At 43.0% G+C, this 24,177-nt stretch overlaps 1 protein-coding gene across 4 annotated transcripts in view; it reads left to right on the plus strand.

Annotated features, from left to right (window-relative positions):
- Window positions 1-24,177, plus strand: part of TTI1 (TELO2 interacting protein 1) — a 72,790-nt gene that overhangs the window by 10,680 nt on the left and 37,933 nt on the right. For 2 of the 4 annotated variants that reach the window (XM_036229425.1, XM_036229422.1), the window contains exons 2-8: window positions 2,830-5,169; window positions 9,496-9,705; window positions 11,494-11,610; window positions 12,669-12,820; window positions 15,709-15,849; window positions 17,801-18,005; window positions 18,290-18,377. In XM_036229425.1, the coding sequence (XP_036085318.1) occupies window positions 2,871-5,169; window positions 9,496-9,705; window positions 11,494-11,610; window positions 12,669-12,820; window positions 15,709-15,849; window positions 17,801-18,005; window positions 18,290-18,377 (3,212 nt within the window). In that variant the 5' untranslated portion in view covers window positions 2,830-2,870. Of the gene's footprint in view, window positions 1-2,829; window positions 5,170-9,495; window positions 9,706-11,493; window positions 11,611-12,668; window positions 12,821-15,708; window positions 15,850-17,800; window positions 18,006-18,289; window positions 18,378-19,882; window positions 23,372-24,177 lie in introns of those variants that run through there. The other 2 variants (XM_036229423.1, XM_036229424.1) reach the window with 2 other exon arrangements.

Here is a 24,177-nt window from a genome sequence, read left to right on the forward strand (position 1 = left end):
TATGTTCCCATTTTATTAGCTCTATTACAGTTTTTGTCATATAATCTAAGAACATAGTTCAGGGTACCTCTTCAAACTCTTGACATGAGTGAGGAATGCAGAGCCCCAGGCCATGAACTTCACCCCAGCTTTAACCATACCTTCTGATTTTATCTGTTTTACATGTTGGGCCTCCTCTTAAAACGTTCTATTTGAAGAAAGTTTTCCATGCTAAAAGAAATAAGAATTTCTCAGCATTATTTCTTTTTTCATTCATCTTTCCATTTTTAGCTCTCTGTTTTATTTGTTATGTGAATGGAGTCCTTTTTCAGACATTTTCCTCTGGTAGGGTATATGGATGATACCTTCCTCAATCTTTGCATTTTGTCCTTTCACCCTGACAGGTGAATATCTTGGCTGTATATAGGGTTCGGAGGCCACAGTCCTTCATTTGCAGCCAGTAGATGTTATTCCACTGACAGTTTTGTTGCTCCATTACTTAATACTTCATTGTTGCAAATGAGAAATCCAAAGCCAGTCTTTTATATATATGTATATGTTACTTGTTGTTTCTTCCTGAAAGCATGTGATTTCTCTCTCGATCTTTTAGTCTATGAGAATGTTACTTGAATGTTACTAGGTGTATCCTTTAGTCTTTTCAATCTCCAGATAAATCCTTTTTTTTTTTTTTTTTTTTGCAGCCCAGGAAAATGTCTCAGTTAATTTATTTGTTTTAGCACCTCCATCTGTTCCTCCTTCTCCTTCTAGAATTCCCAGCTATTTACATGTTGGTTCCCAGATCTGTCCTCCAGGTCTCACAGTTTCCATCTCTTTGTATTTCTGCTCAGAGTTTTAAGGTAGCTCTACTTGATCTTCCAGGCACTAACTGGATCTCAGCAATTAGCCATCCCATCCCCTCAACCCCTGACCCCCATCAGTTGAGCTTTTTTGGGTGTGAAAAATCCTGTTTTAAAAATTCTAATGAAATATCTTTTGTCATCGAACTTCATTTTTAGACTTTAGTGGTTCTGTTAATCTAAGAGTCGCCATTTCAGGGGTGCTGTATTTGCTTTTCATACCTCTGACCACTAGGTCCCATTAAGTGGTTATCTTTCTCTTGTTCTCTTGTTCCAACTACCAATGATTGAGGCAGGGGATGGCACAGCAGCCTCTGGGTCACCAGTGTGTGAACTGGTGCTGATGAGGCATTAGTAGTCCCCAGCCAAGCTTTCTGTTATCTACACATGGCATCTTCCTAGCCTAGGATAGGGAAGATTTAAGCTACTTTCTTCACCTGGCTTCTTTGGGGTCACAGAGATCAGGAGGTACCACTTTAAAAAGTCTCATGGATACTAGCATTGCCCTTCCTCGCAGAGGTTCATGGAGCTCTGTGGACCAGACTCTCTCCAGGGTATTGGAGCCTGATAGTTGCCCTGGAGCCCTTTCCTGATCTCGGGAGACAATCCAGCACCAGCTCTCTCTGGACCTAGCATGACTTGCTCACACCCACCAGATATCACTTGCCTGTCAGCCCTAGTCACTGGAGCTCAATAGAGTTCATTGGATTTGAGGACAGTTTCTTGTCATCATCTTTTTAGGACCCCCCCCCCCCGCCCCTCCTAGCAAGTAGAGCTGAAAAAAAAAAAAAAAAAGACAGAGAGAGACCACCAGGTTAGATGGTCTCTAAGCCTCCATCCAATGCCAGCATTTTACAGTTGTACACATTTATGGTCTCCAGCTTCAGCTCAGTTCTCTGTACCCTTGGGCCACACTTTTATGTCTTCCCAGCATGCTCCGCTTTCCCAAAGGGAATATTTGAGACTTTTATTTCTCTCCTCAAGCCCTCTGTTTACCCTCCTTCTTGTTCACTGCCAGCCCATGACTTTGACTTTCTCCTCACAGAGAAAAGAGACTCTGTTATTTTAAGTTGCTCAGCTCCTTTACTTATCCATAAACCTATCTCCTTTCACTGCCTGCCTGCATGCCTGCTTGCCGTCCATCTTTCCATCCTGTTTGAATCTCTCCTCTGCCATGATTTCTGTGATAATGTTTGTTCCTGGTTTTCACATTTTTCTGGCCACTCTTTTTCACTTTGTTTTGTTTTCAGCTTCACCCAGCTCTGATTCTTCTCCATATTACTGGCTCCCAGTGGATCATTTCAGTGCATGAAGTTGATTATATCACCCCCTGCTTAAAACTTCTTTATCACAAGAACAGACAAAACTAATCCATACTTATTCAAGTCAGAATAGTGGCTACTTCTGGGCAGGGAAAGTAGGAATTTATTGCAAAAGGTAATGAGGGAGCTTTCCAGAGTGCCAGAAATATTCTATATTTTGTTTTGGGTAGTAGTTACAAGTTCTCAACATACATAAAAATTCACTGCCCTGTAAGTTAAGACTAATGTATCTTACTCTGTGTGTATTATGCCTCAAGTTAAAAAAGATAAAACCTTCAGTGGCTCTCCATTACTACTACAAGCTAAAATGCAAACTCCTTAGACTAGCCCACAGTTTCCTATTCATTTCTCCCTCAATTCTTGGCTCAAATGTCTTCCCGTGAAACCCATCCTGGCTTTCCTAGTATATGACATATGGATCTTTCATATTCACTAGGACAGTAAACATGGGCCTACCCTGGTTCTTTACAGTGTTGTAACTATATACCTGCTTCCCTCACTAAACTGGGGGCTCCCTAAGAATAAGGACCATCTCTTTTCAGTTCCATTTCTCCTCTAGTATCTTGTGACTGGCACATAGGTCCCCACTACATGTCTTTTGAAAGAATTTAAGTTCAGTTTGTATTTGCTTTGAGTTTGACCTTTTTTACTGAAAAGTTGCTTTCCTCCAGCCCGCAGGATGTTTCCTCAGTGAAAGGAAGGCTTTTGCACAATGGCAGTTTTTGATACTCCCGAGGAAGCCTTTGGCGTCTTACGTCCCGTCTGTGTTCAGCTCACAAAGACCCAGACAGTGGAGAACGTGGAGCAGCTGCAGGCACGCTTACAAGCTGTGAGTGACTCTGCCCTTCAGGAACTGCAGCAGTACATCCTCTTCCCTTTGCGATTTACCCTGAAGACCCCGGGTCCCAAAAGAGAGCGCTTGATCCAGAGCGTGGTGGAGTGCCTCACGTTTGTCCTATCCTCAACATGTGTGAAGGAACAGGAACTTCTCCAGGAACTCTTTTCAGAACTCTCTGCTTGTCTGTATTCACCTAACTCCCAAAAACCTGCCACCGTGTCAGAGGAGTTGAAACTGGCTGTGATCCAGGGCCTCAACACATTAATGCACTCGGCTTATGGGGACATCATTCTGACTTTTTATGAGCCCTCCATCCTGCCTCGTTTAGGATTTGCCGTGTCTCTACTGTTAGGCCTAGCCGAACAGGAGAAATCAAAGCAAATTAAAATTGCTGCCTTAAAATGTTTACAAGTTCTGCTCTTTCAGTGTGATTGTGATGACCATTCCAGATCCTTGGATGAGCCTGAGGAAAAGCAGTTAGGGGACTTGTTTGCTTCTTTTTTACCTGGAATCTCAACTGCACTGACCAGGATTATCACAGGAGACTTTAAACAAGGTCACAACATCGTGGTATCTTCCCTAAAGATCTTTTACAAGACATTGGGCTTCATCATGGCCGATGAACAACTCGGAAGAATCTCAAAGGTCAAAGCAAAGCCTGCAGTGGAGCACAGAGTAGCAAAGCTGATAGTCCACAGGGAAGCCGATTGGGTGAAAAATACTGGCGACAAGTTGAATATCCTTATTAAAAAGATAATTGAGTGTGTTTCAGTTCACCCGCACTGGAAGGTGAGGCTAGAGCTAATAGAACTCGTTGAGTTCCTTCTTTTGAAGTGCAGTCAGTCCCTAGTTGAATCTGCTGGTTCCCTTCTGAAGGCTTTGGTGGGCCTGCTGAATGATGAGAGTCCTGAAGTCCAGGCCCAGTGCAATAAAGTTCTGAGACGTTTTGCAGATGAGAAAGTAGTGGTGGGCAGCAGAGCCTTTGCTGACATCCTATCAGAAAGCCTACATTCCCTTGCCACATCTCTTCCCCGCCTAATGAGCTCCCAAGATGATCAGGGCAAATTCTCTACTCTCTCCTTGTTACTCGGTTATCTGAAGCTTTTGGGCCCCAAAGTGAACTTTGTCCTCAACTCTGTGGCCCATCTCCAGCGCCTTTCCAAAGCGCTTATCCAAGTTCTGGAATTAGATGTAGCTGATATCAAGATTGTTGAAGAGCGGCGTTGGAACTCTGGTCATCTGAGTACTTCTCCGAAGACAGCCGCACAGCCGTGGAGTCAGATCCAGAGGCGATATTTCCGCTTCTTCACTGACGAGAGGGTTTTCCTGCTCTTGCGGCAGGTCTGTCAGCTTCTTGGTTTTTATGGGAACCTTTATTTGCTTGTGGATCACTTTATGGAACTATACCACGAATCCGTAGTTTACCGGAAACAAGCTGCCATGATCCTTAATGAACTGGTCACAGGAGCTGCCGGGCTGGAGGTGGAGAATCTTCATGAAAAACATATTAAAACAAGCCCAGAGGAACTGAGAGAAATCGTGACATCTATACTTGAAGAATACATGAGCCAGGAAAACTGGTATTTGGTCACTTGTATTGAAGCTGAAGAAATGGGAGAGGAGCTAACAATGAAGCAATTAGGCCCCCAGGCCATCACATCTGGTGCATACACCTGCCAACTTACATCTTTTCCAGCCTTCTCAAAGCCAAGTCCCACTATCTGCTCTATGAACAGCAACATCTGGCAAATATGCATCCAGTTGGAAGGGATTGGCCACTTTGCGTATGCACTAGGAACAGACTTTCGTTTGCTCTTGATGTCAGCCCTCTATCCAGTACTGGAGAAGGCTGGAGACCAAACCCTGCTCATTAGCCAGGCAGCTGCCAGCACCATGATGGACATTTGCCATGCTTGTGGCTACAACTCTGTGCAGGACCTGATCAATCAAAATTCAGACTATTTGGTGAATGGGATCTCTTTAAATCTACGTCATCTGTCTCTGCACCCCCATACCCCAAAGGTCTTGGAAGTCATGCTGCAGAACTCAGATGCTAACCTGCTTCCTTTGGTGGCAGATGTGGTTCAAGATGTCTTGGCCACCCTGGACCAATTTTATGATAAGAGAGCCACTGCCTTTGTCAGTGTTCTGCACGCCCTGCTGGCAGCATTAGGTACATTGAGAGGCCTTTTTAATGCTGATTTGGGGGAACAGGATAGCACCTTTGTTTGCCCAACCTTGTTTTTTTCTTTGTGATTATGCTATGGAGGACATTATTTGGAGATTGTTCAAATTTGAATATCATTTGAATTTGTCCAGCCCCACATGTTATGGTAGGGTCCCACTGCTTATTTTTTTCTTATATACTTTTGATAAGCTCTGCCATATATTGAGCTCCTGCTCTGTGCCAGGGACATAAACCCTGCAGACTAAATGTAAATATTATTTTTGTTTTACAGATAAGGTGAGCTAAGGCTCAGTGAGATCCTACTTAGCCAGGGTCACACAATTAATAAGGAGTAAAGTCAGGATTTGTGATTTTGTTCTTTTCAGTATACCGAGCTGCTCCTGATGATGCTTAAGAATTAGCAGTAGCTATGCTAATGGAGAATAGTTATAACATGAATTATTCAGTCCACAGATAATCTCATATAGTACTGTCCAATAGAGCTTCCCGTGATGATGAAAATGTTCTGTATCTATTATACAATAGTCACCAGCTACATGTGGCTAATGTAACTTTGGAACTGAACTTTTACTTTTAATTAATAATGAATAGCCACATGTAGCTAGTGACTGCCATATTGGACAGAGCAGGTCTAAAAATTAACTTTTTAATTCTGTGAGGGGGTTCAAGTTTTTCTTTTTCCCTTTGATGCTGCTGGGTGTCTGTTGAAGGTGTCAACCACCATTAAAATGGCAAAGTTTTGGACTATAAGAAAAAGAATTCCTTAACTCAATAATCAGTCTCTGAATGAAAAAAAAATAATGAGCTGTATACCTGAGCCCATTTATCCAAAGAGCATAGCTCCAATACTTATTTCAGTATAGCTAATAGCCTCCGAAGTAGGTAGAAAGGTCACCGATCTCATTTTGTCAGCTGGGAAAGCCAAGACCATGTAAGAAAGTTCCTCCCAGAAGGTGAATGGAACAGGGACAGTCCTCTGGCCTGTAGCTGATACATTTCCAATGTTCACTCCTTCATTTGTGAACATTCACATGCAGTGTAAATGTTCTTTTATTCTTTCATTCAGGAGTGCCTACCATATGTCAGACACTATGCTAAGTAATCAGGGTACAGCAGTGAACAAGACGAATAAACTCATGGAGCTTTCCTGCTGCTCCAAGAGAGATGATAAACAAGTAAACAAATCATTAAGCTCATTTTAGATTCTAATAAGCACTGTGAAGGAAATAGGCAACTTAATGCAAGAGAGTAACAGGGACAGGCTACTTTAGCAGAGATACGCTCTTTGGATAAAAGTAAAAGTGGTCAAGAAGGGTCTCGAAGGAAGCAGCGCTGATGCTGAGACCTGAAGGCTGAGAGGGGCCCCTCAGTACATGTGGAGCTGTCACATCCTTTTTGTGCTTTTTAAGAACATTTCAGACAAAGGGAACAGCAGCTGCAAAGGCCTGAAGGGAAGAAAAGGCTTGGGGTCTTTGGAGAATGGAAGAGAGGTCATTGTGGAGAGGTCCATAAAGGTAAAATTAGAAAGGTGAAATCCTGCAGGGCCTTAGACCAAGGGAAGAAATGTAGATTTTATTTTGCAGTCATTTGGAAGGCCTGTATCCTGGACCAGTCACTGGGATGTCAGCAGTGACCAAGAAGAACCTGGTCCCTGCTCTCATGGAAACTCTACTCATACTGGCTAACTACTTACACACTTTAGACTGTGACTGCTTCCATGGTACAGACTTCTACCTTTAGTGATGTGGGGAACTATGCTACATGTTAATTTGAGATTTAAAAAATATATTAAGAAAAGGCCTATTAAATATATCCTCTCAGGAGAAAGCTCAATTTGGGCCTTGAAAATTGAATTGCCTTGGATCGCTGATGACTTTGGTCATCTCTCAAGGAGAAATCCTGTGTAGCATTTTTTTTTTTTTTAATTGAAGGTGGCGGGGTGGGGGTGCGTCTTCATTGCAGAAAGGAATATGAGGGTGGGTAAGGTTAACTTGAGAGCATCCTAGGAAAAGAAGCAAAGTTGGGGAGAGCTTTTTCAAAAGTTTTGAGATAACCCAAAACACTTGTGTTCTGAATGGTGAGCAGTACTTAGGAATACTTAGGTGGAGTCGATTGGTCATGCATGAATCAAAGTAGCATTGGATGCTGGCATTTCTGTTTGCTCATTGAATTGTCTAACTGTTGGTCACTCTTTTAAAATGGGAGTGGAAGTGTGGTCTAAGGGAACTTCCAAAAAGTCTTAAAAGAACCTAATACATGTTTTAGGAAATGGAGTTAGTATAAACAGAGTTTTTCATAAGCATTGACTAAAAAGCACTGGTACCACTGTGAGGCTACAAGCTATCAGTTAAATTACTCCTATGCGCCAGCTACTGGTTGTCTGATTATTTGTAACAAAACAGTAAGGTATCTTTAAGTAAGAAAGCATCCATGCCACTTATATCAGCACTTGGAGATGGTGCCACATTATTTTGGTGGCTGCATAGTATTCAACTGTGTGGCTTCACCATAACTTATTTAAGCAGTCCTTTCTTGGTGGACATTTCAGTTGTTTCCAATCTTTTGCTATCACAAAAAAATGCTGTAATGAATATTTTTGTAGGTCATTTTGAACATGTCTAAGTATATCAGTAGGGTAATTTCCCAAGACAAGTGCTGGCTTAGAGGGTATTACATTTAAGTTTTTGGTACAGAGTAACAAATTGCTCTCCAAAGAGTTCGTGCTAATTTAAACTCCCATCAGCAATGTAAGAGAGTGCCAATTTTGCCATGCCCCCACCCACACTGTACAACACCAAGCTTTTTGATCTTTGCTAATCTAATAGGAGAAAAATAGCACCTTATTATAGTTTAATTTGCATTAAGAGTGAGGTTGAGCTTCATTTCACATGTTTAAAATCCATTTGTGAGCAAAGATTTTTTAATGTCTGGCACTAACCTTAAATCTAGAAAATAATCTTCATAACCTGTCTACTTTTAGCAGTGTAAATGCTGGGTTCTGACTTTTAACACGTTGCAAATGCAATCCCTTACCATACACTAAGGGCCTGATTTACGTCTGGGGATGAGCCATTGAAGAAGTGTCATAATTGACCCCCCCATGTAGGAACCTCCAGATACTGAATCAAAGGCTCTCTCCTCTTCAGCATTTGCTCTCTGCAGCTCCCAGTTGCCTGACCAGGCATCTCCCATCTGCTGCCGCTCGGACTCTGTGCAGATGCTCCTTGATGGAAAGGAGGTTAGCAGGTGCTAAAAGTTATCAGAGACTTTTTCTCTGCTTTCTGCAAAAGGAGGGTGAAAATTGAGGCTGCGGGCTTATTTCGTTCTTTCATTCTTTAAGTATTAAGAGCCTTTTTGAAATGAAGCCTTAGGGGGACCCAGTATACAAATATAGTTGAAATTAGAGCTGCCGTGGTTAAAGAAGGGATAGTAACCCTGGACCCACCCCCTTTAGCCTGCTATCTCTTGACCTCCCTGTTGTGACCCCGAGACATTTCTGCAGAGCCCTAGGGCTCCTCAAGGCACAGTTCGAAAACCACTGGTACAGTGATGTTTAAGGCTTATTCTGTGGTGACACATCAGAAGTATTGTTGCATCACTGAAGAAGGAATAGCTTTGGAGAGAAAATCCGTCTCTCTCATGTCAGAAATACTTATGTGAGATTGTGTCCATTCTCAAGGCTCTGCAGAGCCTGTCTTCTGCTAATGAGTAATGTATCCTGTACTGAGAATTTCATCACTTGTATGTGTTCTCTGGTCTAGTGTATTTATTCATTCACTGTATATTTTGAGTACCCACTCTGTGCTGGGTATATTGAATTTCCAGCGGTGATCAATGGAGCATGGAGTCTAACGAGAGATTCAGACGCTAAACAGTACACACAAACTAAGTATAATTTACAAATTGTGATGAGTTGATATGAAAGGGAAGAACATGGCACTGTATAAGACAGCATATAAGGGACCTAAGTTAGACTGGGGAATCGAGATGGCTTTACTGGGCAAGTTATGTTTGTATTGGAATTAGCCAGATGTGACGGGGTCGGAGGTGGGGAGGGAAGTATTCCAGATACTGAGAGCAGCAGATGCAAAAGTTCTAAGGCAGGAAAACACCTAATGCGTTGGAGGAACTAGAAGGTGGCCAGTTAATGGGCAACTGGGAGTGGTTAGAAGATGAAGTTGGAGAGATAGATAGGGACTGGATTGTGCAGGGGCCATGCAGGCCATGGCAAAGAGCTTATTCTACACACAAACTATTAACACCTATTGTCAGTTGACCAAGGTGATCATTATAACGTTTTTTTTTTTATAGCCCAGTGGTTCCCAGGCTCAGGTGATTGTGGGCAACTCCAAGAGCAAAATGTAGGGGAGAAGGGAAGTCATTTGAGCCAAAGACCAGAAGCTCTTGAGAAAGGACGTGAGAATACCATCACAGCTGAAGACATTGAACAGTTTTTGCTAAACTACCTTAAGGAAAAAGATGTGGCAAATGGAAATGTCTCGGATTTCGATAATGAGGAAGGTAACTATTATTTTGACTTAGCTGGTTTTTTTCTTTTTGAAGCAGATTATTGTAAAAATGATGAAACATTATTATAGAAAGTTTGGAAATATGAAAAGTCACTCATAACCCCACCATGCTAACATAGGCATTCTCACTTTTCGTATAATCTTTTTCTGTTCCTGTTGTTGCAAACCTATTTTTATACGGTTGCAGCCTCAGTTTAAATGCCCTTTTTACATTTAGTTATATAATAAGGATCTCTCCATGTTGCTATGGAGTTTTCATAATTAATGTTTTAATAGCTGCTACTAAGTATCCATTCCCCTGTGGGAAGTTTAGATTGCTCTTAGCTTTTCACTCTAATAAACAGTGCTGCAGTGGATAATTCTGTGCACGTGACCTTTTCCTCCTTTTTGCATATTTCTTTATAAATCCCAGAAGTGGGATTTCTGGGTCAAGGATATGAACATTATTTTATGCTTGCCAAATTGCCTTCTAGAAAGGTTGTACCAATTTACACCTTCCCTTCAGCAGTACAGAATTAATACTGGTTTCACCACCACCTTGCCAACATTGGCTATTACAAATTTTACTTAATTTACTTAAATTTCTAAATTTAAATGGTTCTTGTTATTTTACTTTGCTTTTCTCTGATTAGTGGAAAGGTTGAATATTTTTCTGTATGCTTCTTTCCTAATAATTTTTTTATCCGTGTCGTCTTTTCATATGCTTTGTCCATTTATTTATTAGTGGGAGGAGATTTCAATGTTTTTCTTACCAATTTATATGATAAAGAAGAAGGACTAGCTGAAGCTCTGGCCTGTTGTTTTATTCACAAGCTCAATCTGGAGCTTCAGGTCACAAAAGGATTAATAAATTATTAGAATCTCCTCTCCAAATAGGAAATGCCAAGTTATAATGAGCTCGGTGGTCTCAGAACTATCCTAAATCGAACTGAGTCCCAACTTAGTTTATTAGGTTGGAATCGAACAGATTTTTTTCTTTTTCTTTCTTTTTTTCTTTTCTTTCTTTTGTGTGTGTGTGTGTGTGCGTGTGTGTGTGTGTGTGTGTGTGTGTGTGTGTGTGTGTGAGAGAGAGAGAGAGAGAGAGAGAGAGAGAGAGATTCTACACTGAGACTCTGGTAACAGGAAGTAGCAAGTAGCTCAATTCAACTAACTACATCCAACAAATTCCTCTTAAATAGGAGGAAAACATCACAGGGCCCAAATAATGATTAATGCAAAGTTGAGTCGTTACTCTCTCCAAGGACAGAGTTTTCTGATCAGAAATCTATCAGGCTTTTTCTTCTCAGTTTTGTTTCTTCCAACCCAATCCTTCTTTTCATGAACTACACCCCTCACCCAAACTGGTGAACTCTGAAGAAGGGGAGGCATCTTGATCCCTCATAATCCGGATTTGCCATTCTTTGAAATTCTAACATTGTCAGTGAATCCATTCTTTCCGATTAGGATCTTCTGGTTCTAGTTGATGTTCACTAGGAGCAGACTGAATGAATCAAACCTTTCTTCTAGTAACAGAAAAATCCACATCCCTCAAATAACATTCTGCAGTCAGTGAATTTCGAACAACAAATCCTCCTCTGGGAAGAAAAGCACAGCCTTATCATTCTTATAATTATCATTCATCAAGTACACACCACACACTTGGCATTATAAAGAATGTTTGGCTTGATGGTTTGACATTCGTTTTTTGTTTTAACCACAATAAAAGCACCTTGTGTATCTGAGGCCCCTTTCTCCAAGAAATCGAAGCATTCTACAAATGCATTTTCATTTATCTCTTCAGCATCTGTTAAAGACAGGTGTGGCCTCTACTGTAAGATTCTGTTTTTCAAGCAGAGGAGACTGAAATGGGGAAAAGTTAAAGGAGAAATGCTCAGCTTGATGGAAATGAGCACAGCTGGTAATGGGGCTATGGGGGGAGGCTGGGGCTATAAGTGGATAGAGGAAAATTTTTAAAGATAGGGAATTTCGCCTGGGTTTCATGAAACTCAAGTCTTTTTGTTGTGGTTTTAATTTACAAACTTATGCCTCTCATGCAACACAGCACTCTAGGCAGTGAAAGAATAATAGCTGGTGACATTCATCTCATTTAGCTCTCAACAAGCAAATAAGGTATACATGCTTTATCCATTTTTTCAGACGAGGTAATATGGGATGAGAGGAATTGCTAGTAAGTTGTGGAGGCAAGATTTGAACTCCCTCCCCTGACCAAACCCCATCCCTATGTGTTATACCAAGCTGCCTTCATATTATCTCTCATACAGAGATAAAAGATTTATTAATGGAAATTTAGAAAAGACCATAGGTATAAGAAAAAATTAAATCATCTATTATCTCGTGACCTTATCTCTGCTAATATTTTGTTGTACTTCTGTATATAAAAATTTTCAGTAGTGCTCACACTGTGCATATAATTTTGTATCCTGCGTTTCTCTTTTTCACACAATACTTCATATGCATTTTCCTTTGTCATTAGAGCGCTTGGCAAACACAAATTTTAGGGTCCTCATAACATGTCATTGTATGGATGACTAAGGTTTATAAAATCATTTCCTCCTTAAGTGAACATGGAAGGTTTTCCTTCAGTTTTTAGCTGTTATAGTTAATGCTTTGGTGAATAGCTTGACTCACATCTTTTTTTTGGTCTCTTTTTTTTAAATTAAATTTACTGGAGTGACATTGATTAACAAAATATACAGGTTTCAAGTATACAATTCAGCAGTACGTCATGTGTATATTGCATTGTGTGCTCACCACTCAAAGTTAAATTTCCTTCTATCACCATGTATTTGACCCCCTTTTTGACTTATATCTTGACCCAAATTTTACATGGTTTCCTCAGAACCAGTTTCTAGGCATTTTCCCTCATAAGTCCTGTTCCTGATCTAATGTTGGGAGATCAAATTGAAGTGGGGATCTCTCATAAAATACCGTCTCTGGTTATGTTCTTTCTTCTAGAGGAGCAGTCAGACCCTCCCCCCAAAGTGGACGAGAATGACATGGGTCCAGACGTGGAGCCACCATTGCCAGTGCAGATCCAAATAGCCACAGACGTGATGGAGCGCTGCATCCACTTGTTATCAGATAAAAATCTGAAAATCCGCTTGAAGGTCAGTGTGCGGCCCTTTCCCTGCATTCACAGAGCAGCAGAACCACAGTTTGGCCTGGTTGGCAGAGACTGCACGGATGAGCAAGTAGCTGCCCTTATCTGCTGGTCCATGTGTGGTGGCCAACAGAAGCCATCACGAGGAATGTATCTGTGGGATGACAGTCTTAGGTCTTTCTGCATCAGTTCACATGCCAAAAGGAGCTGAGTCCCCTTTGTGGAATTAAAAACCACAAAGTTTTGGAGAGTCATTCAATCAAGGGAAAGAAAGGTATATGCTTTGGAAAGGATGTCATTTTCCAAGCTGACTTAATGCGGGATGTAGAGTTTAGTTCTTTAAAGTGGTCATCTTCCAAGCCCGACGCTAGCCTTTATCTCTGTTTCTAAGAGAAATGCCAACATTTTTTTTATTCATACATTTCATTTGCTGGCAGTTTCCCAAGCAGCATCCCCATCAGCAAAGACTTAAACTATACAGTAGTGGCTCCAATAACAGGGCAGTGGAATGCGGTGGGGGAGCTTCAGGGACAGGGATTTCGGGATCCCTTGGGGGTTGATCTTAACATTTTAAGGAAAACAACATAGCCTGGCCCACTCCAGCCCACCCACAAGCCAGGATATGAACACAACTGCCTCTGTGAATTACCATTAGTGCTGAGAGCACGTTGCCCCACTCAGAGTGGAGGGCTGGGAAACTCTGATCCACAGGTTATCTCAATTCTACTGTGTTTTGTGGAATCTGTTTTGTCCTCCCAGAGACACTTCTTAGCATTCATCTGTTATTCCATTCAGGAGGCACTTTTCAAGCGCCTGCTATATACATGGCTTTACTATGGGTGTCTGGCTGATACATTAGCAAAGTGTCTTACCTTTTATGGAGGCGTTGTAGCAATTATATGCACCCTGTAGTCATTTCTGTAATTATGGAGAACATTGGTGTTGGAGTCAGACCTACCTACCTTACTAGCCATGTGACCTTGAGTCAGTTAATTCACCTTTTTGAGGCTCAGCTTCATCTGTAAAATGGCGATGATGGTACCTACCTCACTGGGTTGTTGCTTATAAATATAAAACATTTAGCATCAGGTATGACATATACACTCATTCATTAAATGTTTATTGAGGACTGCTATAGGTCAGGCAGGCAGTGGATAGAAGGCAATTAGGCCGACATGATACCTGTCTTCATGGAGCTTCCTGTCTCTTGTGGGGGAAGGGGTGATACACAAACATGTTGAGGAAATGCTGTGAAGATAAATAAGCAGTTTCCATGAAAGAAAACAGTAATTCACCCACGTGTTAGGAGCCGACTCTACCAAACCCTGTTGAATAAGACAGAACTTGCATTCTGATTTAGATTAGATCATCAGAAAGATCTCTGAGGTAGGAATATTTATTTAAGCCGAGACTTAAAAGGTTGAGAAGGAACCAGCAATACAAAGGGGCAAAGGCAGAGAGAAGAACATTCCAGGCAGAGGGGGAAAATACATTTTTTTTAATCAATGAAGTATGATGAAATTTGCCCAGTTAGTGACAGAACTCAAATCTAGAGCCAGTCAGTGGTACCAAAGGACAGGGCCTCTTTTGTTCTTCGTTTCCATTCTCGGTATGACCAGTACATCGTAGGCGTGCATTAAGGGTTTGCTTCTTACTGTTGGCAGACTTCACTCTGTCTTTCTGACTCACAACATGCACCCGCACCTGCTCTTTGAAGGCCGGCCCGTCCACGCGGGAGGGAAAGCTGCACTGGGCATCATGGTGACCACTGCCCACACCACTGAAGCAGGCCATCTGTTTTCAGTGAGTTTTGAGATATGAGAGATTAGAAAAGATGTGCTCAAGGAAGATGAAAAAATCCAATTTACATCTAGGTTACGCCACACATTTCTTCCGAGGTACCCATATCTCAGCTGTCCACTTGACATCTCCGTTTAGAAGCAACAGAACTCGACCTTACCCTACCTTTCCATTTACCCCTCCTCCATTTTTCCCATCTCATCAAGTGGCACCCGCAGCTACTCAGTTGCTAAGCCTGAACCCAAGCAGCTTTTTTTAACACCTCTCTTTATCACCCCAATCTCAAGTCTTTAAGCAATTTAAGCCATTTCATCTCCAAAACATAACGAGTTCTTTTACTTCTCCGCCCCCGCCACCATCATGGGGCCACATCACTCTCCTCCTATGTGGACACGTGCCGCGGCTTCCTCACTCTCTCTCCCACTTCAAGCCCCTTCTCCACTCAGCTGCTGGAAAGACCTTTTTAAAACATGAATTGAACCCTGTCCCTTTCCTGTTTGAAGCATCTTGATGGCTTCCCACTGCACTTAGTACAAAACAAAAATTCTTAACATGACACCTCTGTGGTCCAGCCCCATCTTTCCCCCCTCGATCATACTCCACACTGCCCACTTGGGTTTCCTAAGCATTTCAAGCTCTCCCACCTCCGAGTTTTCCTCATGACTCTTTCCAGTTCTAGGAACATGCTTTCACGCTTTCCATGACTAACTCCTAGTCACCCTCTGTGTCCCCCTTAGAAGTTGCTTCTTCAGAGAGGCCCTCCCAGCAGTCTGTATCCTTTACATCCCTCCCTTTAGTTTCTTTGCATTTCATTCTTTACTTTTCTTCCTAGCCTTATCACAATCGGTAATCATCCCTTTATTTGGTTATTATCTAATTAAGATTCCCCAGCGAAGACAAGGAAGCATATGCATTTTGTCCTTGTGTGTCCTTCCACCCTGCGCCCCAGTGCATAACTAGTGCTTGGCATGTTGTTAGGACTCAGTAAGTATTTATTCAGTTAATGAGTTTCTAAATATTATTCTTTTAAAATGGTGACTTGATCCCAAGTATCTGGTTTCAAGCCTTCAAAAGTCATGTCCTCCTTTCTTCCAGGTCTTAGATGTGTTGGATCTGTGTGTGGTTGTTCTGCAGTCCCATAAGAACCAGCTCCTTCCCTTGGCTCACCGGGCCTGGCCTTCGCTCGTGCACCGACTCACAAATGATGACCCTTTGGCAGTGCTCAGAGCCTTCAAGGTACTGCTCAGATGGCCCACAACTGTCCTGGTGATGAAGGGTAGCAAGCACAGAGCTCACCAGTGTCTTTAGGGGTTGGCTCTCTTTATGCCTGCTTGCAATGTAATATACCTTGAAGAAAGTATGGAAAAATAAGAAAAGCACAAAGAAGAAAATGTCAGTTTCCTTCTGAATTTGAAGCAGTGTGAACTAGTGGTTAGAAGGGCCACCAGTATTTATTGAGGACCAGGCAGTTTGCTTGGTACTTCCCACACATGAGCTCATCTCCTTATAGTAACCTTGCAAAGTAGATATTATTATCCCCATGACAGAGGAGGCAACAGCTCAGAGAAGCTAAGGAATTTTCTCAAAATCACACAGCTAATAAATGATAGAACCCAAATCTGTGTGCCCATGTTCTTGGCACAAGTTAAGGTGAAAGGACCTAGGCTCTAGCAATGGGCATCCTCTGCCCAGACACATGACTTTGGGCAAAGCCCTTGACCACCCATTTTCAGGTTGAGTTTAAGAACACCTGTCCCATCTTTCTCATAGTGTTGTTGTCAAGGATAAAATAGGACTGTTTGGTGAAATGCTTTGAAAAATTAAAAGCTCTACATATATGTAAGGTATTATTCTCTCTGATTTAGTTTGGTTTATATTTTAGCTTATTTGTTTATATTCTTCCTTGTTCTAAAAAGCACTTAAGGCAACCTACAGAGAGATATTTACCATGGCAAACTCACATAAATTAGAAGCAGAAGAGCAAGATGAAGCAAAGAAAAATGATGGGTAGGAATATAAAATGAAACCAGGAATGAAATTAAGACACTTGGCAAAGGTATTTTGGTTTTCTGAAAGATTTTCAGCATGTACCACATCAAAATACAAGCTTACATGTATAAAATTGCTAATATTTTTTTCAAAAGCAAAATACACAAAATGATGAGAGAGAGACAGAGAGAGAGCTAGAGCAAGGAGAAAAAGAAAGGGAAAGGGGAGGTTGGGGAAGGGGAGGGAGGTCTTGATAAATCTTATTCAGATGTGCTGCTTTGCTGTATGAGAATTAATAGGTTATGTGAAATGACAGCAAGCATAGAAAAATGAAAAAATATAAAAGACGTGTGTGCTGTAACTGAGGCTGCTTTTTCACCCCCCCAGACACGTTAGTGCCACCTGAGGTCCGTACGGCCTTGTGCAGTCCAGCCAAGGGTCCTAAAAATAAGTGCCTTATTCCCTGTCAAGTCCACAAACACTCTTTTTGCTGGTTATGCCTTGCTTACCAATTTTTAAAGAAATTCCTATTATCCTGTATACTTAGTCTTGTGCAGCGAGGCAAAACGTTTCAATATGTTCTGCTAGAGAAAGTTTAAAATGAGACATGCAAGGAAACTGCCTGTTGTGAAAGATGGAATGAGGGTGATATACATAAAAGATTGGGCAGTGGAACAAGGAAATCCATCTCGGCTCTGGCCACTGGTGACCTTGGCCTTACTCAGCCAAGGGACCTCAGCCAGCCACCGCCTTCCCGATGCCCGCACATGGCAGCAGCTGGGTCTCTGTGTGTGTGTTTGTTCAGCTAGCTGGAGTTAAAAGCACAAGTCTTTTCTCGGGGGATGTTAGGAAGATTCAAGAGATGATCTATGTGAACTGCTTTAAGGCCTTTTTATTTTTTTTTAACAAAAAAGGGAGGAAAATCAAGGGATTAATCATATTCATCCAACCCAAGATTCCTTTGAATTATTCTCCGTGTAATCTGTATTTATGGATTGAAGCAGCCATGCCTTGGGAGCAGAGACCTCTGAATTCATAACTGTCAGAATCACAAACCATAGGCAGGGAATTAACAGCAGTAATTCTATTTTTTTTTTTTTCAAGCAAAGACCTAAATGAAATTGAATTACCAAGCATTCTTTAGCTCTCTCGCTGCTTTGGCAATATTCAGTCACCAGGTCAGGGGCTGTTTCTGCAGGTTTTACGTACCTTGGGAGGCAAGTGTGGCGATTTTCTCCGAAGCCGGTTCTGCAAAGATGTTCTGCCAAAGCTGGCTGGCTCCTTAGTCACCCAGGCTCCTGTCAGTGCCAGGGCTGGACCAGTTTACTCCCACACACTGGCCTTCAAGTTACAGCTGGCCGTCCTGCAAGGCCTGGGGCCCCTCTGCGAGAGTTTGGACCTAGGTAGGTACCGGGCAGTCTCACCTGGACACACGTTCTCTGCCTTATCTCACCCCCGCCATTGCCTGTCTGCTTAGTCGTGCTCCTCTCGTCTCCCTTCATGTGCTCATCCTTCAGTCTTACTTTGGCCTCATTTATCCACTTACCTTGATGTGTTTTTCGACTTGTGGGATGGAATAAAGAGCCTATGGCCTAGCTGTCTTCAGTTTTACCAGACAGCAGTTTGTTACTGCTTGCTCCAAATGAAGTCTGAGGGCCAAAACTTGTTTTGTTTTTCCTCTCCGCAGGTGAGGGTGACCTGAATAAAGTGGCTGATGCCTGCTTGATTTACCTCAGCGCCAAACAGCCCATGAAATTACAAGAGGCTGCCAGGAGGTACGTCTGCTTGATCATCCGCATCTCTTTATGTTTGTCCTAAATTATAGATGATTTGCTAATGGCAAGCAGAGGTGAGGCATCTCTGCTCTTTCCTCTTCTCTCCCTTACCAGGTTAAAATGATTTTTTAAACTGTGCCAACTCTAGAGATGGTATTTTTACTAGACACGTTTCTCTTCGTAAGTAACCTTTACCTCTGCTGCAACGTCAGCAGCAATTCCAGAAGGGCAAAAAGCAGAAAGACGGTGTGCTGAATGGGACAAAACTATCTCCTGGTTGGAGGGTAATCTGCTGCTAGGTCCTGCTCGTCTGGTGACCAAGTGACCCTGGCACCTCTGCAGGCCACAGCTCCCTCATCTACAAAATGAAAGCATTGGGTTACTGATCTTGCGTACCCTGACTCCAAGGAGCATCTTACTGGGCATAAGGTGCTATGAACCCTCACAAATTATATGCAAAATTGGGTGTGCGCAAGCAGGCACACACGTGCCTTTTTCTAGACAGGGTTCTTCCCATTCTTCCAATTATAATAGGAGTCTGTGAACCAAGAAATGTTAAGAACCACGGGGCTAATGGCTTAAAGGGCCTTTTCTGACTGAAATTATGTGATTCTCATTTCCAAGAGTTTTGCTTATTCAAGAATAGCTGTACCAACTCTAATGGAAAAAAACTCTGTCTGGTTTCTTGAGTCCTGAAGGATTTTTCTCAAAAGCTAAAACTCTGAGCACAGCAGCATTCCCGAGACTTGATACCCAAAATGCACTCCGGCCTTTTTCCCTCAGCTGTCTGTCCATCTGGGAGCAGCCTGTGCCCTGGAACTGTCATCCCCCCGCATGCCTGCTACTGGAGTAAAAGCTGGCCTGTCTGCCCTGGCACCGTGTACTTTGCCATGTCCCAGGGCAAAGAAATAGTCCCTCCTACTTCTTAGGCTTCTAGAAACTTTCCCCTTTGTGGGGCAAGAGTTATCTCGTTCCCTGAGGGCCTGAAAGGCTGCTCTGAGAAATGAAGAAAGCCAACTTGCTTCCTTTTAAACCTTATATTCTCAGAGTGACAGAAATATCTTTTCGAATTGATTTATTGTCCTTTGCAATTTTTTTCTCTCGATTTCCCCAGTTCCCTTTCTGTCTCTTTCCCATCACATCTCCTAGGCCCAGAATCAGTCATGTTTTCTGAAGCACAGGGGTGCATCCCAACCAGCTTCTTATCCCTAGACATTCTTACTCCTTAGAGAACCACCTAGGGTGAAGGCGGTCCTCCCCTGGGCAGTGTCCCTGAAGCAATCATGCTGTGATTTAAAAGACAACTCAACATAATGAATTCATCTTGAAGTAAATTCTTTGTGTGCCTGCTAGAACCAAGAGTTACAAAGACATGATTTTCATAGTTCCTGTTACATTCTTTTTCTACACCCACCCCTTATTTGTCCTTCAAGTTTAGACCCATCAAAGAAGCTCATATTCACAATTTATTATCTTTTCATTTCCTTTTTTCCCCCCACTAAAAGCAATTATAACCAGAATGAGACCCTGCTGAATCTTGACTTGGTAGTCAAGGTGCCTGGGAGGAGGAAAACGCAGCCAGACCACTTGATTGCAGCGCCTTTGTTTGCTCCCTTGCATTCCATTCGGGTCGAGTCAGATGACCTCGCTCTTGCCAGGCTGGGAGGGAAGGAAGTGCAAGGTTGATTGCTTCACAAACACATCTGCAAACTTATTTTGAAGTCAGGGGAGAAAAATCAGTGTTGTCCTTGATCCGGAGCTGCTTTGGCATCCTGATTCAAAAATTAATAAGCTCTGTAAATGGGAGAAGAAGCCCAAGACAATGGGAAACCTGGTCTCTTTGTGAGCCTCATTACTGAATAGAGAGAGGGAGATGGGTGGACTGATTAGCATTGAAACAGTCTTACCTACAGGGAATGATGAACAAGGTCCCTTGAATGAAACAAAAGTCCCCAGCTCAGTAAATGGCCTCACCATCCATCCAGTTGTTTGTCTTTAATTCTTCTCTTTCCTTCACCCCCCCCCCCCCCCACATTCCTTCCAGAAGTGAAGCCTGTCTACATAACTAACAAAATCTCTCTTCAAACTGCTTCTCTTCACCTCCCAGCCGCCAGGTCAAACCAGGCCACCCTCATCTCTTAAGACCACAGAAGCCTCCTTGCTGACCCCCTGCTTCCACTCCTGCCCCTCAGGACTCCCCACACAGCAGTCCATGACACCCCCCCACCCACTCAAGTGAGAAGAGAGGCCGTTGGGTTGGTTGCCAGGGCCCAAGGGGCAGCCCTGTAGCCAGAGGGTTACAAAAGCTCTAGCCTCAGCTCAGTACTCAGAAGAGCCACGAAAGCCAAAGCTGTCCAGAGATGCTCCAGCTCCCTCAGAGCTGGTGACTTTCTGACACTGGACAGGTGACCAGCTTTTCTTGGAAGTGGGTCTGGCAGGTGGGGGTTGGGACAGCTGAGGGGCAGCCTCCCTCAGGTTGGAATGGAAGCAGACTCAGCCGCTCCATAAAAATTCATCTTTGTGTGCATTACACTTGGGTTTTTCCTTCCTCCTGTTTGTTTTTCCTGGCTGCGAAGAATGACCAAGCCTGTGTTTGCTTTTTTAATTTGTCGTATTAAATATAGCCTTTGTGGCAGGCTTTTACATCCAGGCTGTAAACTCTAGAAATGGAAATTGATCAGGGGGTGGTTGATATAACCAAGGCTGTAAACGCTAAGAACGGAGATGCCATTCCAGTTTAATGCTTTTATCTAGTGAATGTGCCTTGTAAGGAGGGGTGTAAATCTTGCAGCTGGGGGAGGGTTGGGGGTAGGGGCAGGGTATAACCTTGCTGTATGTTACCACCAGGTGTCACTGTTAACTGGCTATGCAAGAAAAATACCAGCTCCCCCAAAGTCCATCTAGTTAAATAACTTCAGTGGATAACAAATGAGAAAATCATATTTGGAGTTGGGAGGAGGGGTCAGCATAACACAAGCTGTAAATAAGGTAATGTCCCTGAGGGTGCATTGGATCACAGAATAACAGGTCATGTTGGCCACACCCCCACTTCAGCCCTGGCAGCGGAGAAATTAACTGATTTAAGCTTCCACGTGGCCTGGGAAGCATCTGAGATAGCTCCCAGAATGCAGTGGGCCGCCGTAGTTCTGTGCCTTTCTGGCCGTGGAGCTTTTTTTTCCTTCCCAAACATGAAAGGAATGTGAGATGCAAGCGTATGCCCCAAATTTCTGTGTGTTTCCTTCAAACTAGCACATGCTCTCTGCCTGGTTTAAATCAACTCCATTAAAAGCACATTCCCTGGGCCTATCTGAGCAGCCTCTGAGGCTCCCTGTCTTTCGCAAGGAGGCCTTAAATCACCCTGAATCTTTCACCCTGGGGCTAAAAGGAAGGAACTAAGCAATACCTTTTTTTTTAACAAGATGAAAAGTCCATGTCCAACAAGACAAGGTGGAGAAACAATGCACTTCGGCCACTTGGTCTCCACCCTCAGTCCTACCTCCACTTGCCAACCCCCGAACCCAGATAGGGATGCAGGGTGCCAGCTGATAGTGACCTAGCAGTCGGCTGGTGCACCTTTTGGTTGTGCAGGTACTAGATGTCACAGTCCTTGGGGGCGGGGTGCCCACCCAGCATCCTCTGCCTGGCCATCGTATATGAGGGCAAACGGTACCCACCAGTCTTGGAGGTGGACAAACATAAGTTCAGATCTTACTGGCTCTGTGACCTTGAGCAAAGGACTTAGTTGCCTTATACCTTACTTCTTTCCCTATAAACTCATTGCACAGGTGAGGAGACATCTGCCCAATGGTGCTTATGTCCCAGAGGTGTACGTATGTGTGTATACACGCCTATGTGGGATATATATATAAATACCAAATAGATGTATTATGTATGTGTCATACGAACACATATACACTTGGATGTGGTATTTTTTCTTGTACACCTGCTTCATCTTTCCTGAAATCTGAACAGAAGTTTTTACCTCAGAATGATCTTTTTCATGTTAATGGTGCCACTTCCCCCTGCCGCCCATTTGCTTGAGAAGTCAGGACTGGGTTTGAAGGTTCATCTACTGACTGACTTCCCTGCTTTCTTTCTAGCAGTAGGATCTCAGCTCATCAAAGAACCAGCCAGTGCCTTCAAACCCTGGACGAACACAGACTGGCACAGGCTCGTTCATTTCATCCCTGTCAGAGTCCCAACGCCTCTCTTTACCCACACCTGGCCTATTATATTTGAACGGATCAGGAGCCACAGAGGTGATCCGTTAGTTCAGCTGAGCTTGAAATTAGTCGCTCATCCTCGTAAATGGTGTGGGCAGTTTGTTTGAGCTTGGGCTGCAAAGCTGCCTCCGCTTTGGATTGCACCCAACATGGAAATGAGGGCACTCCTAATATTTTTCCTTTTGACATTTGATTAATAGTTGACAAATCCAGACCCAAGTAGTTAGTTTTCCCATTATCCATCTTTCGACAGGCATTGCTGCTTTTTTTCCTCTCCAGGTTCATTGTTCTAAAAATAAGCTCAGACCTAAAGCTGTTCACTGTGCATATAGAGGCACGATTTCCTGGTGTCAAAGATAAGAGACATCTGCCATGCAGATTACAAACAAAGTGGGTGGCTGGGTCTCAGATCTGAAAGCAGGGACCTCTGTGCTGCTTAAATCAAATGCTGCCCATCCTTTCCCTGCTTCCTTCGCGTTGTCATGTGATTGATAATCTGCCAGAGTCAACCATTTTACCACCCAGTGGGAAAGGCAAGTCTGTGGTGTGCGTGCGCACGTACATACCCTGCTGGGTCAGGAACCAGAATTCTCTTGATGCTCCTGACACCTGAACCACCTGTACAAAGTGGATTTCAGATATCAAAGGCCTTGGCAGACCTCAGGGTAGCCATTTCTTCACTTTGCAGGGTCTGTGGTCTGTCCCGAACACCTAAGAGGCTGGAGTAAATGCGATGACCTCAATACCAAGTAAAGCAGCCCGGGAAATGGCCTCGATTGTCTCATCGTATATGTATTTATTTAAGATATTTTTGGGGGTGAGCCAAGTGCTGTGTTGAGAGTTGAAAGATTTCAAAGATGAACACAGTTGGGAGTTGGCCTCACGTTCCTGCTCAGCAGCGGTGTAACCTGGGACAAATTAATTTATATCTCAAAGTGTCAGTTTCCTCATCTACAAGCCTAGAATATGCATATCCATTATTTCCCACCTAATACAGTTATTACAAGGATTCAGTCAAGTCATGTCGATTATTCTTCAACACAAAATATCAGCACAGAGTAAAAAAGTCAATCAGTAGTAGTTATCATTATTTAAACTTTCTCCTTTTCTTAAAAAAGCACCTAGGGCATCATATAAATTAAGTGTATGCAACAAGAAAAATAGGAAGTGAACAAATTTTTTAAAAGGAAACATGAAAGGAAAACAAGATGAAACCGGGCTTGAAGTTAGTATGTAAAATGCAGACTTGGGGCTCTGCGCCCTTGCTGGAGATGCGCCTTCAGTGTGGCTCGAGGCTTCCGAACAGACAGCAAAGGGAACGCATCTGTGGCGCGCTCCCAGTCATTACTGGAGGAAGAAAAGAAAGCTTTTCGGAAAGAAGCACAGCTCTCTGTGGTGCCGAACCTTAACAAAATTTCTTCATGGGTCGTCTGAGAAGAACACTAGGTACGGTTGTGACTAATATCCCTAACACCCTTGCGGTAAATACAGAAGTACGTTTCCTAGAGCTGTTTCTTAACGGCATCCGTCAGTGGAGGCTGCTGGCGTAGTGCCAGAGCGTGGGTTCCAGGAAAACA

This window comes from Rousettus aegyptiacus, unplaced genomic scaffold, assembly GCF_014176215.1.
Source record: "Rousettus aegyptiacus isolate mRouAeg1 unplaced genomic scaffold, mRouAeg1.p scaffold_m13_p_12, whole genome shotgun sequence".
In the NCBI taxonomy this organism is placed as follows: Eukaryota; Metazoa; Chordata; class Mammalia; order Chiroptera; family Pteropodidae; genus Rousettus; species Rousettus aegyptiacus.